Source organism: Mya arenaria, chromosome 4 (assembly GCF_026914265.1).
Source record: "Mya arenaria isolate MELC-2E11 chromosome 4, ASM2691426v1".
NCBI lineage: Eukaryota > Metazoa > Mollusca > Bivalvia > Myida > Myidae > Mya > Mya arenaria.
In genome coordinates, this window is record NC_069125.1 from 72,860,657 (window position 1) to 72,877,658 (window position 17,002).

General features: G+C 36.2%; 1 protein-coding gene across 1 annotated transcript in view; it reads left to right on the forward strand.

Annotated features, from left to right (window-relative positions):
• Nucleotides 1–14,194, forward strand: part of LOC128230545 (protein fuzzy homolog) — a 33,756-nt gene extending 19,562 nt beyond the window's left edge. The window contains exons 4-11 of the mRNA XM_052942921.1: nucleotides 3,108–3,218; nucleotides 3,444–3,641; nucleotides 3,922–4,017; nucleotides 6,056–6,159; nucleotides 6,727–6,791; nucleotides 7,111–7,212; nucleotides 10,172–10,304; nucleotides 13,589–14,194. Of these exons, the coding sequence (XP_052798881.1) occupies nucleotides 3,108–3,218; nucleotides 3,444–3,641; nucleotides 3,922–4,017; nucleotides 6,056–6,159; nucleotides 6,727–6,791; nucleotides 7,111–7,212; nucleotides 10,172–10,304; nucleotides 13,589–13,646 (867 nt within the window). The 3' untranslated portion in view covers nucleotides 13,647–14,194. The remainder of the gene's footprint in view (nucleotides 1–3,107; nucleotides 3,219–3,443; nucleotides 3,642–3,921; nucleotides 4,018–6,055; nucleotides 6,160–6,726; nucleotides 6,792–7,110; nucleotides 7,213–10,171; nucleotides 10,305–13,588) is intronic.
• Nucleotides 14,195–17,002: the final 2,808 nt, after the last annotated feature.

Genomic DNA, 17,002 nt, shown 5'->3' on the forward strand with positions numbered 1-17,002 from the left:
TCTTGAATTAAATGACAACAAGTGTCAGATCTTTTTTATCACATGCTTAAAACGGTGTTTTTATTACCAAATAAGTTCCACTTTCTGAACCGATTGTTTGACAGCCAAAGTACTCAGAGTAGAATGTCAACGATGCGCCATATAAATAGTTCCAAATTAAAATGACAAAAGTAACTAGCAGTTATCAAGTTTTAAAAGCTGATAAAGCGCTTAACAAGTCACAAATACAAAAATGTGTAGTAAAATATCCAACAACATGAATAACGAACGATTTTAACCAAAAAACCCAATAAGTACACAATTTGATGACGTCACACTCAGAGTACATGCATTTACGCGGTTTATGTGACCTACATCGGTCTGTCAAGTTTTCTGTGTGCACGGATTTAAAGTTATTCGCTGTCGCTTTCTACAATGATTTTGCAACGTTTTCTTGGTGTACATGGTGTTTCACAACATGCAGATGATAACGGTGAAGCCTTACTCTGTACTGCATGGATGTTGCTGTTGAAAAAGTTAATTTCCACCAGGAATGTTTCCAGAGAACATGATGTTTTAGCTGCCATGGGATGTGTAATGTGATGTCTGTGCTGCGGAATTCGTATTTGTGTTTTCGGTAACCGACAGCTGATTAAATTGGCAAGCAAATGGCATTGATTGCATATTGCTTGTGTTGGTCAAGATGGAGATGTTTGAAATGTTCTTGTGGTGTTTGTCACTATTGTGGCTGTATTTGTTGACTGACTGGATATTTCTGTGACTAGTAATCTGCATTATCTGGTTGGCGGAACATTGTTATCAGAAAGTTTTTGTACAAGATGCTTTCTGGCACTATGATTCGTTAGCCATTTCTCTCCCGAAAGTCTTACAGCTTCATTATTACGGTAAGTATTTGTTGGCATTTAAACCATTTTGTTTACAAACAATGCGGAGGGATATCTAGGTTGCGTGTGATTAGTCTGGCCAATTGAAATGTCTAATTACACATGTGTAAGATAAAAATATTCGTAATGGGTATATTACACGGAAAACAAGGGTAAGCATGTGATAAAATGAGTTCTTGATGTATATCTTACCTAAGCAAGTTAATGTCATGATATGGTTTTGGCCCTTATATGGAGCAGTCTTAAAATGTTCTCTGTCTGTAAATATTTACTTTAAATGTCCGAAAAAAAAGTATCTGCTCAATTTAGCATACTTCATTTTTGTCGAGCCAGCTAGTGGTGAATGAGAGGAGTTATCACAGTGGTGCTTCTGTGTTTGTGCCTGAGTGTGTCCAGCCTGTATAATGACCATGCATTATAGGATTTAAAAAAAAAAGTGACATGAAGGCTGACAACAATGAGGTGGCATGTCGTGCAGAAGTTCAAGGTCTGTATGTCAAAGGTCAATTTTAGAGGTCAACAGTTGATATGATCCTTGTCTGGGCTGTATCTTGACCATGCATTATAGGATTTTCAAAAAACTTGCCATGAAGGTTACCATGATGAGGCAGCTTGTCACGCACAAGACCCAGGTCTGTTTGTGAAGATCATGCCTAGAAGTCAGAGGTTGATATCCAAGGTGAAGGTAAGAGGTCAAAGGCTGAAATGATCCTTTTCCAGGCTGTATTTTGAACATGCATTATAGGATTTTCAAAAACCTTGCCACAAAGGTTCACCATGATAAGATTGCTTGTCACAAGCAAGACCCAGGTCTATACTGCAAAGGTCAAGGTCATGCTAGGCGGTCACAGGTTGAAATGATTCTTGTCCTGGCTGTATCTTGACCATGCATTAAAGCCATTAAGGATCATCATGATGAGGCGTTGTCATGGTCATGCTTGGAAGTGAAAGGTTGAAATGATCATTATCAAGGCTGTTTCATTACCATGCATTATGGCTTTTCAAAAAATCATGCCATGAATGTTCACCATGACCCAGGGCAAAGATTAAGGTCACACTTAGAGGTTAAAAGTCAAAAAAAGTACTGTTGATAGGACTAGTCTGGACTGTACCTTATCAGGGCCAAATCTCTTTCCATGCATTACAGGATTTTAAAAAACTTGCCACAGAGGTTCACAATGCTTAGGCGGGTTGTCGCATGTTCAACATATTGTTCAACTCCATGTTATTCTGTATAATAATCGCATGGAAGAGCATTATGTCTGTGTCAAAGGCTTTTGTAACGGGCTCAACATGTGACCATTTGCCATCTAGTTATACAAATATTTTTAAAATAGAGATAATATTTCATATGGCAAGATATTTTTAATCACAAATGAAGTTGTATCAATATTTTACAGTAAATATTTGGTGTTTGAAATTCTTTAACATTTATTTCAATACGATGTGCGGTTAGTTGTAGATATTTGATTATTTATACTCAAGCAGTTTGCAAAGAATTGTAGAATCCTTCTCAGAAATTCCATTCTTGTCAAATTACGACAAAATCATACGGTATATTGTGGAAATGAAATTCCTACATATATAGAAGCCGAAATTTTTGTCTTGGTAATCTGGCTCTTTGAGCTTATTTGCATGAAAAAATATAGATTGCTTGACATGATGATTGGATTGGATTTATTACTTTCCTGGGTTAGAAATTTAAAATCACACTTTTCTTAAAAAATTAAATTTTTTGGTTGACAGGACATGCTTGTGGATTCTTACTTAAGTTGACAGCTAATTTTAAGAAATGAGTTTTACATCCCCATTGCAGCCTCTGATGGGTTTTTTGGTAAATAGTAGATTCCAAGCCCGAGTAGAAAAGCCTGTGATTTATTTCGATCTGAAATGAGAAACAGAAAACAATATTGATGTGTTTTGTGAATGTGGTGAAGGATCTGAAGGTGATATTTCTTAAATACAGCCTTACTTTTCTGGGTGTAAGAAATTACTTTCTATCATTTCTGTGCATTTAGCAGGTCTTTAAAGCTGCTTGCACTAAAACAGCAGAGTTTTTTCCAATGGTCTCCTACAAATTCTACTGTAATATATTTCATTTTGAATGTACTTTTCCCTTTTGTGCTTGTGCCATGAGCGGACAAGATATTAAGTCACTTGTAACACTTTACCTATTTAATTTATTGTTAAGAAAATTTATGGAAAACTTATTGCTTATTACAGGTCTGTTTTCCTCTGATAGACCGGCTGATAGAACAAGGAGAGCTGCTAACATTTGGAGACCTTGTGAACGCTGTAGACACAATAGCAGCTCCGGAAAATGCTGTCCTCCAAGTGAGTACTTGATGGGGTCTGGGATCATAAGCCCATGTTCTGGAATGTGGAGGCTGGGTTATAAGATAGAACTGCATTAGCACACAAGAATGAAAAACTCATTGGAGAGAGTTAATAGTGATTATCATAATGAAACTGAACTTGATTATAATATAGTTTGATATTACTTTATGTCTAAACACATGTACAATTGTAAATGTATTCAACACATTTCTTATATTTCAGAATTTCCTTGATGCATTTGCTGAGTGTGCAGACAGCCCATATGGTTGTGTGCTGGTGCAGGGCAAGATTGCAGTGGCAACGCGGAAGTGGTGGGGCTTATCTGCACGTGAACTCGTGCTGCTGCCACTGCTCGTCTCCTCCCTGTCTTCCTGTTCCTCCAGGGATGTACCAGTCTTCCTTCCCAACGCAAGCCCCACTGTACGTACACCATTCACTTTATCCACGAGGAAAAATGGGTAATTGAGTATTTTGTATTGGCCTCAACAAGGCTGTCCTTTTAAGATCGACTTGTACTCGAGGGTACAAATTTAAAGTACACAGAAATAAAGAAATACCATAAATGTACCACCATTTATTGATTGGAGATATTAAACTGTATGAAGTGTTGAAAAATTCATATTGATTTTAAATTTGGCAGACTTGTTACCGCTTTATACAGTTTTTATTACCAAATGCAGGTATTTATTTCCAACTGCAGGTTCCCCACAGATTGATGACCTTCCAGCTGACCAAAGGAATAGAAGTGTGTGTTCTGTGTGGCCCTAGTCCCTCCCTGACAGACCTGGAGGAAGAGGTAAATTATGGAGATCAATGGAAAGTGTGTGGCCCTAGCCATTCCCTGACAGACCTGGAATAGGATCATTGGAGAAATGAGTTTACTGTGTGGCCCCTCTCTAGCAGACCTGGAGGAACAGGTAAATCATGGAGATCATAGGAAAGTGTGTGGCCCTAGCCTTCCCTGAAACCTAGCCATTCCCTGACAGACATGGAATAGGTGATAGGTCTCCACTGATCCACAGAGAAGTGAGTATACTGTGTGGCCCCTCTCTGACAAACCTGGATTAGGAGGTAGGTCTCCACTGATCCACAGAGAAGTGAGTATACTGTGTGGCCCCTCTCTGGCAGACCTGGAGGAAGAGGTAAATCATGGAGATCATAGGAAAGTGTGTGGCCCTAGCCATTCCCTGACAGACCTGGAATAGGATCATTGGAGAAATGAGTTTACTGTGTGGCCCCTCTCTGACAAACCTGGATTAGGAGGTAGGTCTCCACTGATCCACAGAGAAGTGAGTATACTGTGTGGCCCCTCTCTGACAGACCTGGAGGAGGTGGAAGGTCTCCACTGATACACAGAGAAGTGAGTATACTGTGTGGCCCCTCTCTGGCAGACCTGTAGGAAGAGGTAAATCATGGAGATCATAGGAAAGTGTGTGGCCCTAGCCTTCCCTGACAGACCTGGAATAGGATCATTGGAGAAATGAGTTTACTGTGTGGCCCCTCTCTGACAGACCTGGGTTAGGAGGTAGGTCTCCACTGATTGACAGAGAAGTGAGTATACTGTGTGGCCCCTCTCTGACAGACCTGGATTAGGTGATAGGTCTCCACTGATCCACAGAGAAGTGAGTATACTCTGTGGCCCCTCTCTGACATACCTGGATTAGGAGGTAGGTCTCCACTGATACACAGAGAAGTCATATACTGTGTGGCCCCTCTCTGACTGACCTGGATCAGGAGGTAGGTCTCCACTGATCCACAGAGAAGTGAGTATACTGTGTGGCCTCTCTCTGACAGACCACAAGGAGGTGGAAGGTCTCCACTGATAGGCATTTCCTGGCAGACATGGAGAAAGTGGTAAGTCTCAACTGATCCACAGAGAAATGAGTAAATGGTGTAACCCTCATCCCTCCATCGCAGACCTGTGTGACTCTAGCCCCACCCTGACAGACCTAGAGAAGGTGATCAATCTCCACTGATCCATAGAGAAGCTTGTGTACTATTTGACCCTTGCCCCTCTCTCTGGCACAGTAGGCAGTTATGAAGTTAAACATATTTATTATCAAGTGTTTAACAGAGCTGCTAAAATTGAACTGATTCTGACCATGCCAGACTGATTTCAGAAGCTGGCTAAAAACAAATGGTTCGAAATTTTATGATGTCGGTCCAAAATGGATAAGTCTGTAGAAATGTAATACACAAACTGTGTTTGTCATTCAAACATTGCCAAATACCCCAAATAAATGTGTCCAGATAACCAATAGACCGATCTGACCATTGCAGTTGCTAATATGCTAGGGTGATCAATTTGGCGGACCAAACACATGGTAGATCACAGGATACATAATTAAATAAATTATGTGGTTGCAGCTTTGCAATAAAGAATTGTTGAAAATGGTCTGTTTATCATATAATCAACAGTTTAACTACTTATGATGCTGATCAGTACATGAAATTATGGTTATCCTTTTGTGGATTACTAAACTGTTAAAAAGTTGCAGTTTAAAAAAAAAAATAGAAGAATAATATGGAAGAATGTAGACAATTTTTACTAGCTGACTATAATTATAAGAGAAAATATTTTTGATATTGTTAGCATTTTTGTTCTATATCAAAATGGCTCAACGCATTCTTGCAACTGGCAACCCCGTCAAAATTGGCCTAAAATTCAGAATAGCAAACCACTAGAAAATAAGAATAGGGCAAATAATGAGATGAAATGGGGTGTGGGGGATGGTCGGTGTTCGGCGGACTTGGAGCGATTGAGATTTCAAAATTTTAGCAGCCCTTTGTTTAATACACTGTTCACTATAAAATGCATTGACAAATATTTTCAGGTGGGCCGGTTTTGGAGGACGAGCTACGATCTTCTACGTTCAGTTCTACAGCTCCACCCAGCGAACTTTCCTCACACCATCCCTCTAGACACAAACCTGCTGGGGTAGGAACTTGTTCGCAGGTTATTCATCAGATAAAAATGAAGTTCAGATTTATAAATGACGATAGTCTACTCAAAAGCCATACTTACCGATGTCCTCTGCCAAAGGATTTCAAGGGTTAATACAAGTACATGAATGTTTTCTTCTATAATCAGTCATACTGTAGTGTACAGTGCATAATGCTGAATTACTGATTAAACATAAAGGGCTGATATTATGTTTCAATTTTTTTGTATCATGATTATAAGTATCTTCCATGGCCAAGAGTGTAAAATAAGTTAATTCCGACCCGAGCGTAGGGTGTTTTGCGGAAACAAGGTTTGGCTATCCTAATCCAAAATTTGCACAAAGCCTGGTTGAAATATCAATGTTGTCATATCCGGAAAGGCATTAATTTAGCTCACTTTTGCAATTAAATACCAAAAAACATTATTTGTTATTTAAGCAGAAAATAAGTTTTTTTTTGTTTCAGTCAGATATCATTTTAACTTCATCTGTTGAACTCCGAACATTCGCATTTTCACTTACTGCACTGCTCATGAAAACATTCATATATGTTTATTTTACAGGTTTTTGCTGGTTAATACAGAAACGAACCAGTGTTTATGTACAATAAGTCCTCATGGCTCTGACGGTTTGTGTTGTTTTACATTCACAAGATTCGATCACTTTTCTGTCTAACCACTACAACAGTGTTCAAACTGAATAAAATAAACATAAAACTGAAGAGTATTTATAATATCTCTCAACTTAAATGCTTCACTCCAGACTGTTTACTTTTTTAAACGGACTTATTTTTGAGAAATGTATTTATCACAATGTTAAGTTTAGTATAAGTTCTTTTCAGTGAGAAGCTGATCTTTTCTTGTAGCTACATTGCCATAATGGCGATATCTAAATTTTAAGTTAGCTCATGATCAATGTGGTAACATTTACGTTTATTGTTAATGTAGATGACAGTTTAGAGGATCATGAACGCCGCCACATTCTCAGGTCATACTACAAACATGTTGTAGGCAACTTTTTCTCTTCTAAGGTTGAAGGCAGCGAAAAGGGTAAGAATCACTATTTGGCTATCATTAGTTCGACTATTCGAAGAATAAGGAGGGCTTTGCTACTCATGTCAGCGTCCGTCTTAAGTTTTAGGGCAAGTTGGCATTTTCTCTTACAAGTCCAATACCCTTTATTCAATTGACTTGATACTTCACACAGTTGTTCAGGGCCATCACATAATGAGGTTAGATAACTCCATATTGTCCTTTATACAAATAATAGCCCCTGATTGACAATGGAACTTAGGTTAAAGTTTTAGGGCAGGTTGGGATATTTATTAATAGCTTCTATACTAGGGCTGTGTATCGTCACTCAATTCACGATACGATATGTATCACGATACGGGTTACGCGATTCACGATATGTCACGATACGCTTATATTTATATATATATTTATTTATTTTTTATGTAGGACTTTAATGTTTTGCCTATTTTGTAAATTGTTGAGCATATCCTTACCAAAACTGCATTTTTAATGTTTTTATTATTTTGTAAATTGTTTGCTATATTATTAAATGAATATTATTTGTTAATGATTGCTATTTTCAAATTGTTGATCATATTTTTATTAAATGAAAATTGTTCATTTAGTTTTGCCTCTTTGTTAAATGTTAATTGTTGAGCCTATTATTGTTATTAAATGAGTATTATTTATTTGCCTTTTGTTCTCTTTACTACCGGTGGTATTTCCTTCCGCCATTCTTGACTTTGCAGACGACTGAAAATGTCAAAACAGCGAAAGCCACTTCAGCCGCATTTTCGCAAATAGCTAGCTTGCAGATTCCAGTTTTTTTCCATACCTTTTGTAAATCAAATTTAAAAAAGAAAATTAAATTGCAATTTTTTCTAATAATTTTATTTTCATTTTTCATTTTAGTTTGAAAAATAAACACGGTGTAGATAAGTAAGATGTAACGTACTTTGCTAGCTCTACCTGCTGTTTGTGAAAATGCGGCTGAAGTGGCTTTCGCTGTTTCGACAGTAAAAAGTGAAAGTTAACAAATTGATCGTGCAAAGATGTTTAGAAAGTGTTTTAAGCAAACAAATCTTAAGTTGAGGTAACGAATATAACGATTTGGATACACACAATTTTTTACAATGCGATACGATACAGTATATCGTCGGGTACCGAATCGCGATTTCACGATGCACCGATGAATCGTTACAGCCCTATTCTATACCCTTCATTCAATTGACTTGATACATCACACAGTTGTTCAGGACCATCACACAATGAGGTTAAATAACTCCATATTATCCTTAATACAAGTTATGGCCCCTGATTGACTTAGGAACTTAGGTTAAAGTTTTAGGGCAGGTTGAAGCTTTAGGGCAATACCCTTCATTCAATTGACTTAATACTTCACACAGTTGTTCAGGACCATCGCACAATGACGTTACATAACTTCATACTATCCTTAATACAAGTTATGGCCCCTGATTGACTTAGGAACTTAGGTTTTAGACTTGATACTTCGCACAATTAATGACGACCTTCTTACAATAAGGTTTAATAACACCATTTAAACCCTAAATGCAAATTATCACCCTTGATTGACTTTTTTTTTAAATTTTCTTTTTGTTTCTTTTGACAGGCACATTTTTATATTCTTAACCAGGTTTTCACAAAGGGAAAACAAGTTATTAGAATGACTTACGTCATTGTTTGGGCAGGCTGGTGAGAGGGCAACGTCAAAGTCACCTTATGTACACATGTATTGAATAATTTTAGCTATGTTTGACATATAGTGACCAAACTTGGTTTATAGGAAGAGTTTTTGGAGACCTTTCATGGGATTGAGTTTGAGGCCCTTAGGATCAAGGTCAAGGTCAAAGTTACTATTGATAGGAAAATGGTTGGTATTGAATAATTTAAGTAAGGGTGGACATATTGCGAGTAAACTTGGTATATATAAAGAGCTTATAAATAGAGACCTTTAATGATATTGTGTTTTGGGCCCCTGAGAGTTATGGTCACTGTTTACTTGTTAATTTTATTTTTTTTATTGCTTTTGACAGGCACATACATCATTATTATAATCACTTCCAAGTCACAGAGGTGTAGTCGAGCGAACTGTCTTACGACAGCTCTTGTTTTAATTACTTAAGCCCCCAAAGACGGGCCTATTAAAAACGCATTGTTCGTCATACTGTCCATTCATGCAGTCAAGAATAAGTTTACTATGATATGTTGCATATAAGGACATATAGAATAGTTGGTCATGTACAGGCTGTAACTTTCTCTTGTATGGACAGATGTTAAAATAACTTGCCTCATGTGTTTGACATACCAAGACGATGTGTTGCATACCCGACTCATGTCCCTACCTCTTAGATCAAGGTCACACTTAAGAGTTTGTTTACTATGGAATGCTGCATATAAAAACATTGAGAGGACTACGGACTTTTTCTTCAATGAACTGATTTTAAACTAGCCACATGTGTTTGACATATCAAGAGGACATGTCACATGCAAGATCCTTGTCTTTACCTCTAAGGTCAAGGTCGGTCACACTTAGTGTTTGTTTACTATGGAATGCTACAAATAAGAACAACGAGTTTAGGTTGTAGTGTCCGAGCTGTAACTTTCTCGTGTATTGACAGATTTTAAAATTACTTGCCTTTGAATAAATTTCCTTTAAAAAAACCAATGAGAAGTAATTAGTGTTTTTATATATTCCACTTTTTCATAAACATTCCTTTCTTTATCCACACATTTCATTGCTATTTTGTTCTCTTTCTAAATGACGTTTGATTCACACTTAAGAAAAGTACCTCTTCAGGGGCATTCATTACTTACAGTGACAGCTCTTGGATATTCTGTGAAAACTAAAAATACCTTCTTATTTATGAACTAAAAATGAAATTTAATATGTGTAAATTTTGTTTATATTTTGATTCACTGATATTTTACAAATTGATTACATTGTTTACAGCTGGGTTGCTGTTGTACATTCCAGGACCATCAGAGTTCACACATGTTGCTATGGATACATACCTGACAACAGACACTCACAAATGTTATGCGATGCTGTCCCCACCCCACCAGATTTATGCCCTCTACAGACCAAACATTCCAACATTTGCCATGAGGTTAGAGATTGGTGTATAATATAAACAAGTAACAGTTAACATGGTGATCTTGGTCAATATTTGGAGGTTGGCTTTTATGTTAAAAGTTAAGATACAAAGGTGAGAAAGGAATTATAAAATTTAAGCTTACTGTAGCGTAACGCTATGGAACCCACCGTGTTCAACTAGAACTCAAGAACTTCTCATATTTCTCAAGTTTATATTTTATTCAACTATTTGAACATATTTACATAGCATACTAGTCTGCCTCTAAATCACCCACTCCCAAGTTTATCGATATGTCCATGTCCAAATCTTCACTCTAGTACATATGAGTCCATCTCAAGTTCTTGACTTCACTCGACTCCTAACACAGAGAAATGTTCAAAAGATATACCAAAATTGTGGGACAAAATCATGACAACTAAACTACCAAAGCCCACACTCACTGGTAATAAACATAACAACTTATTCATAACAATGCTTTTGTACACAATCAGCTGTTAAACGCATATGCATCAGTGGACAATAACATATTAATCTAATATGCCCTGCAATAATTAATAAGTGTTGAGTATGAAAACTCGAAGAAATATACATTTAATAAAAAGCTAATTATTTGATAAAAGTAAAAATAACATTTTTGTTACGTTATACTACCTGAGCATGAAGTGCTCAAGAGTGAGCTATTGTGATAGAGGACAGTCAGTCATCCATCGTCAGTCAGCCGTCATCAACATTTTGAAACCAAATTTAATGGGAATGTTACTTGGATGGTCCTCTTTCAGATTCCTTCAAATGAAAATGTTCCATGTACAACCCTGGTTGCCATGGCAATCAAAAGGAAAACTTTGAGAATCTCAGAAAACATTTGCTAGATTTCAAAATAATTTTACAGAAATGTTCTTAAGGTGGTCTTTTATCAAAATCTTTCTACCCATGTTGGTTTGTTTAAAACTTTGCGAACACTATATGACTAAAGTGAAAATCTTCTCCTCAGGAACAGCTGAACAGATTTCAAAATAGTTTCACGGAAATGTTCCTTAGGAGACTCTTTTTCTTCAAGCCATGTTGGTTTGTAAAAAGCTTGGCCAACGGGGGGCAGGGCTAGTTTTCACTTAATGACTGTATGGGAAACTTGAAATATTTCCCTCAGAAACAGCTGACCAGATTTTGAAATAATTTCACAGAAATGTTCCTAAAGTGGGCCTTCATCAAATTCCTTCAAGCCATGTTGGTTTGTTTAAAACTTTGCCAACAGAGGCTGGGTTAGTTTTTACAATATGACTTTATTCTATATATTTACAATAAATATCTTTGAAACTGTGCTTTTTTAAAACAGCACATCCAACATCTTTGATATTTAGTTTGCTGTTTCATGTAGTGGCCTTTCAGCAAAATTGTTCAAATTATCAAATTATGTCCCTGGGGTCTTAGATTTCCTATATACTTATAAAGTGAAATTTTCTTCTCTAAAACTGCAAGGCCAAGTATTTAGATAATTGGTATGTAGCCTCATGTAGAAGCAGTTTACCAAGATTGTTAAAATTATGTCCCTTGGATCAAAGCTGCCCCTGCCCCTGGGGTCTCAGGTTTTTTTATATACTGTATAGTAAAATCTGTGTAGACTTTCTTCCCTGAAACTGCAAGACCAAACCCTTGATATTTGGTATGTAGCCTCATGTAGTGGTCATATACCAAGTTTGTTTAAATAATGTTCCTGAGGTCAAAGCAGGCCCCGTTCCCAGGGATGTCAGGTTTTCAGCATACTTATACAGTACAATGAAGTCAATGAGTTAGACCCTCTTTCTGTTTCTCTCTTTTGCTTTTGCGGCATACACAATGCATAAATCGACAGTCTGCATTTCACAGAGTTTGGATTGACTATAATTTCAAATTCAAGGTGAGGTATTTCCATTTATTGATTGTTATGTGAATTTTCAGGGAAGTTTGTATGACAAAGTCAAGACTGGTAAAAAAGATATTAGAAAGATATGTTCAAGCATTTTTATATGTGATGAAACTGTGTCTATCGTCCGTGCATTCATGTATCCGAGAATTGTGTAAACAATTGTGAATGTGATGAAGACTTCAGTGTTGAAAGTAGCGTGGTCAAACTTATATAGTAGTAAGATATCCATTGGAGCTCGGCTCTTTTCATAAACCAGCCAGATCTGCCCATGCATGAATGGATTATGGCCCTTGAAATTATCAAAATTGCTATTGTGGCCAAGTGAAAATTACAGCCAAAGAGAGACAACCTGTAATCTGAGAGTGCTGTCATTTTTATGTTCCACTCTCCCTTGCCTTTGTTAAAGAGTCGTGGAGTACTCCATTTATTAACCACAGTAAACTGGTTAGATGTTTACTTCATCACAGTTCCTTTTGAGAACCAGCCAGATCTGCCAATGTAGGACTGGATTATGGCCCTTGAAATTGCGAAAGTTGCAATAATACAGCTTGTGAACACATAAGAGCCTACATTTCTTATCCGATCTTCACCAAACATAGAAAACCAGCCTCCTTTCGAAAACCAGCCAGATCTGCACATGCATGAATGGTTCACATCTTTGAAATTGTTTAAGTTGCTATAATTGAACTAGTGAACACAATAGAGCTTCCATTTATTATTCGATGGTACTAAACTTATACAGTAGTTAGATATTTAATTGACTTCATCACGGTTCTTTTTGAAAAACAGCCAGATCCACCCATACATGACTGGCTGTAATCAATAGAGCCTCCATATTCACATTGAATATTACATGTAACAAGACTGTAATGGCAGCGCTCATTTACTTACATAAAGTGATCCTAGTAAACTATGAGTATGTTGGTTATTACCCATTCCTACATGATCTGGATAGAAAATGACCAAACAAGCCATTCTAATAGAGCATAGGCCCTCTTTGTTTTCATGTTTTATGATTTTGTACTAAGTCCAATGAGTGCGAATGTTTGAGTATTCAGCAACAAGAATAGGATTACCTTTTCCTTAATTATTTGTTTATTTCCGAAAGTATTTATATTAAACCATAGCCAATCTTTTGTTATATAAACTGATTTTTTATATCAATGATTTTTTTGACATAGAAATTGAAGTTTTAAAAGTTAGGTTTTCCATTTTTCACAAAGAAGAGGTAACTACAATTGATTTTAAAAGTAGTTCTTATAATTGTTTTCACTGCTAAAAATGTGGAGAAAATTTCACTATCGTTAATTCACCAATAAACATGAAAGAATGGATGTTCATGGCCCTCTTACTTGTATTAATAATATCCATGTTATTGTTTTTGTCTTTTCAGATCCATCACAGAGAAGGCTTTGCTGGCATTGACAAAAGACAAGAGTGTTCAGTTGTAGCACCCGCTCCCTCGGTTTTAGCTATGAATCTCAGGCAGTGAAGTGTAAACGCAATAAAGACTGTTTACAAATTGCTATAATTTGAATTACAGAAGCGGATATGTGATAAATGGGATGTGATAAATGTGAATTATTTGTTTAAATTTTAGATTTTACTAAAACTTTTGATTATCATACAAATTTTGAAAAATGACTTTTTAGGTTGAATATTTTGCTAATTGAATATTCCTCTAAAGCTCACATATTAGTTTGAAAATCATGAATAGAAATATTTGATGGGAAATGGTGATCTTTTGTTGTGAAAATTCGGAAGAAAAAACTTGAGAAAACACATTAAAACATGGATTTTCGGGGGAACATGTAATGTCTTTTTTGATAGTTGAAAGTCATTTTTCATTTTAACAGTATTAAAATCATGCATTTTTTTCATATGAAAGTTAATCATCAAGCACATTAAAGAATTTCATATTAATTCCAAACATATTATGCTATGCATTATTCAGTTTTTGTTAGTGATGTTATACAGTAATAAAGGATAAATTTCATTACTATTTTGTTGTCCTGTGTTTTTGTTAAATCATATTTTTTACTGAAAATGATTTTTTTAATGCTTCTTGCACTGCCCTGTTCATTTATAGCTTGTCCGTATTTTTTTTTTTACAAAAAAAGATATTGTCACAAACTTGGTTAAGTCCGCATGGAGCTGTTAGCTTGCAAAAATAAAGACTGTGACCATATCTCAAAGCGCTGAAAGCACTAGAGTATTCCAAGAGTAACAACACAAGTGATCATTCAATTACATTTCTACATGAACATTTCTATTCTGGACTGTCAGTAATATATCGAGTACTTGCACAAGCACCTGCTACTAATTAGATTATCTAGGCAATCTGATAAAAAGAAATCATTGCTGATAAATATTGATAGCAATTTAATAAAGAACTTCCTTGTGGTCCGATTTTTTGTGGTGCATGGGTCAGTGCAGACTGAACCTTACACAGACTGTACCTTGACAATGCAGAATAGGATTTTCAAAACTCCCATGAAGAGGCGGCATGTCACGCACAAGTCCCAGGTCTGTACCTCAAAGATCAAGGCCACACTTAGGTTTAATGTCATAATGAGTACTGTTAATTGGACTGGTCCCGATTGAACGATGTCTGGGCTGTATCTTGACCATACGTTATAAGATTTTCAAAAAAATTTGAAGGTTCACCATGGTGTCACGCTCAAGACCCAGGTCTGTACCTCAGTGCTGAAAGTCACAATAAGAGGCCAGAGTTGAAATGAGTACTATTGATAGGACTGTATCTTTTCAAGGCTGCTTCTCAACCAAGCATTACAAGATTTTCAAAAACCTTGACATGAATGTTTATGAAAATTAAGTGGCGTGCCACATATTGACATGAATGTTTATGACAATTAAGTGACATGCCACATACATGTCCTGAGTCTGTACCTCAAAGGTCCAGGTCACACTTGGTGGTTAAATGTCAAAGTGATGACTGTTTATAGGACTGTTCTGTACTGAACCATGTCATGGCTGTATCTTTACCATGCATTATAGGATTTTCAAGTTTTGACAAATAATTTGATGACTTCTATAGAGGTGCACGTCTTCATTTAGAGGTGAACCGCTGTTTTATATATAACACCTAGTAGAATGTAACCAAATCCTATGACAATTAACATAATAATCATCTGCTTATTGTTTAACATCATGTTCTTCTGAGTTGCATTTACATGGAAAAGCATTATGTCCGTGTCAAAGGCTCTTAATGGTCTCAACACGTTGCCATTTGTCGTTTAGTTAAAGGAAGCTTATGAAATTTGTATTTTGAAAATAAAATCAGATTTCTCAGAACTTTGGAAGTAATCCAGCAAGACTAACAAACATTGTACAGTTCTTCTTTCACTGATATATAAGCCATTAAAAAAACTCTTTATATGTGTATCATGTATTACTTTAATGATGGTATATATATATATATATATATATATATATATATATATATATATATATATATTGTAAATAGAAATTAACAGACCCATCCAATGTATTGAACTATTGAAAGAAAAAAATGACTTCAATATGACGCAGCCAGTGATTAAAATTACAAAACTGAAGCTAAATCACAACCATTTGGCTATCTGGGATGTACTGTTATCCCATTACAACAAAATGTAGACGTGATAGAATAAATAGGGCGATATTGAACACAAGATATTTGACGTATAAAGGCTAAGCCTGTATTGCAGAAGTTGCATTAAATTAATGATGGTACTATGGTGTGGTGTTTGAGACATTGAGATTTTAGTTCTATATAGAAATAAGCATTTGAACAGCTCTCGCAACTGGAAACTCTGTATCCCTACTGATGCAGTGAATATGAAAGATATTGACATGAAACTACGGTAAGTAAAGTACACATGACAATTGGCATATGTTTAGCAAGGCCCATGACTCTGGCTCCTACTAGAGATTGCTTTTTTGGAAAAGCGCTTGTCTCCCCCATTGTGTGTTCGTACATAAGTAATAATCAATGATGGACATGAAATTTGTTCATTTGGACTGGAGACAAACAAACATACGGGTCATCTACTGGTCATGACCAACCTGCATTCCAAGTATTAAGTTCCTGGGTCCAAGTATGAGGGGCAGTTTTCTCCCATAATCTTACAGAATTCAATACTTTCAGATTGTCATTATTTCTGATTTTGCTTAAACTTTTGCATGAATATATCCCGAGAACTTATTGATAGTTCAAATCAAAAACTATATATCATTAAATCATTGAAATGCAATATGAGTTTAGAATAAACACATGTGTATGCAAACGCATACAATAAAATTTAACTTCAATGTGTGATGAATAATGGTGCTAGAATAAAGGAATGAGAATTTGGACAAGCGTTCTTTAGTTATTGGGTGAAAGAAGTGTGATGTATGGATTGGTGACCAACAAATTGTTTTTCACCTGAACGTCACTGTTACCTTGACCTACTGACCTCAAAATTAATAGGAGTCATCTACTAGTCATGTCCAACTGGCATACCAAGTATGAAGTTCCTGATCTCAAAACCAATAGGGGTCATCTACAAGTCATGACCAACCTGCATATCAAGTATGAAGTTCAGGGCCCAAGCGTTCTTTAGTTATTGAGCGGAAATGAAGTGTGATGTAAGGACAGACTGACAGACAGGCCAAAACAATCTGTCTACCCCATTCATCAATAATTGTCAAGTTTCTGAACTGAAACTATGTATCATCTTTTGGATCCACTTGCTGTTCTCTTGTTGACAAATCTGAGCAAATATATTGCAGTGATTTCACACAATGTTTTAATAAATTGTTC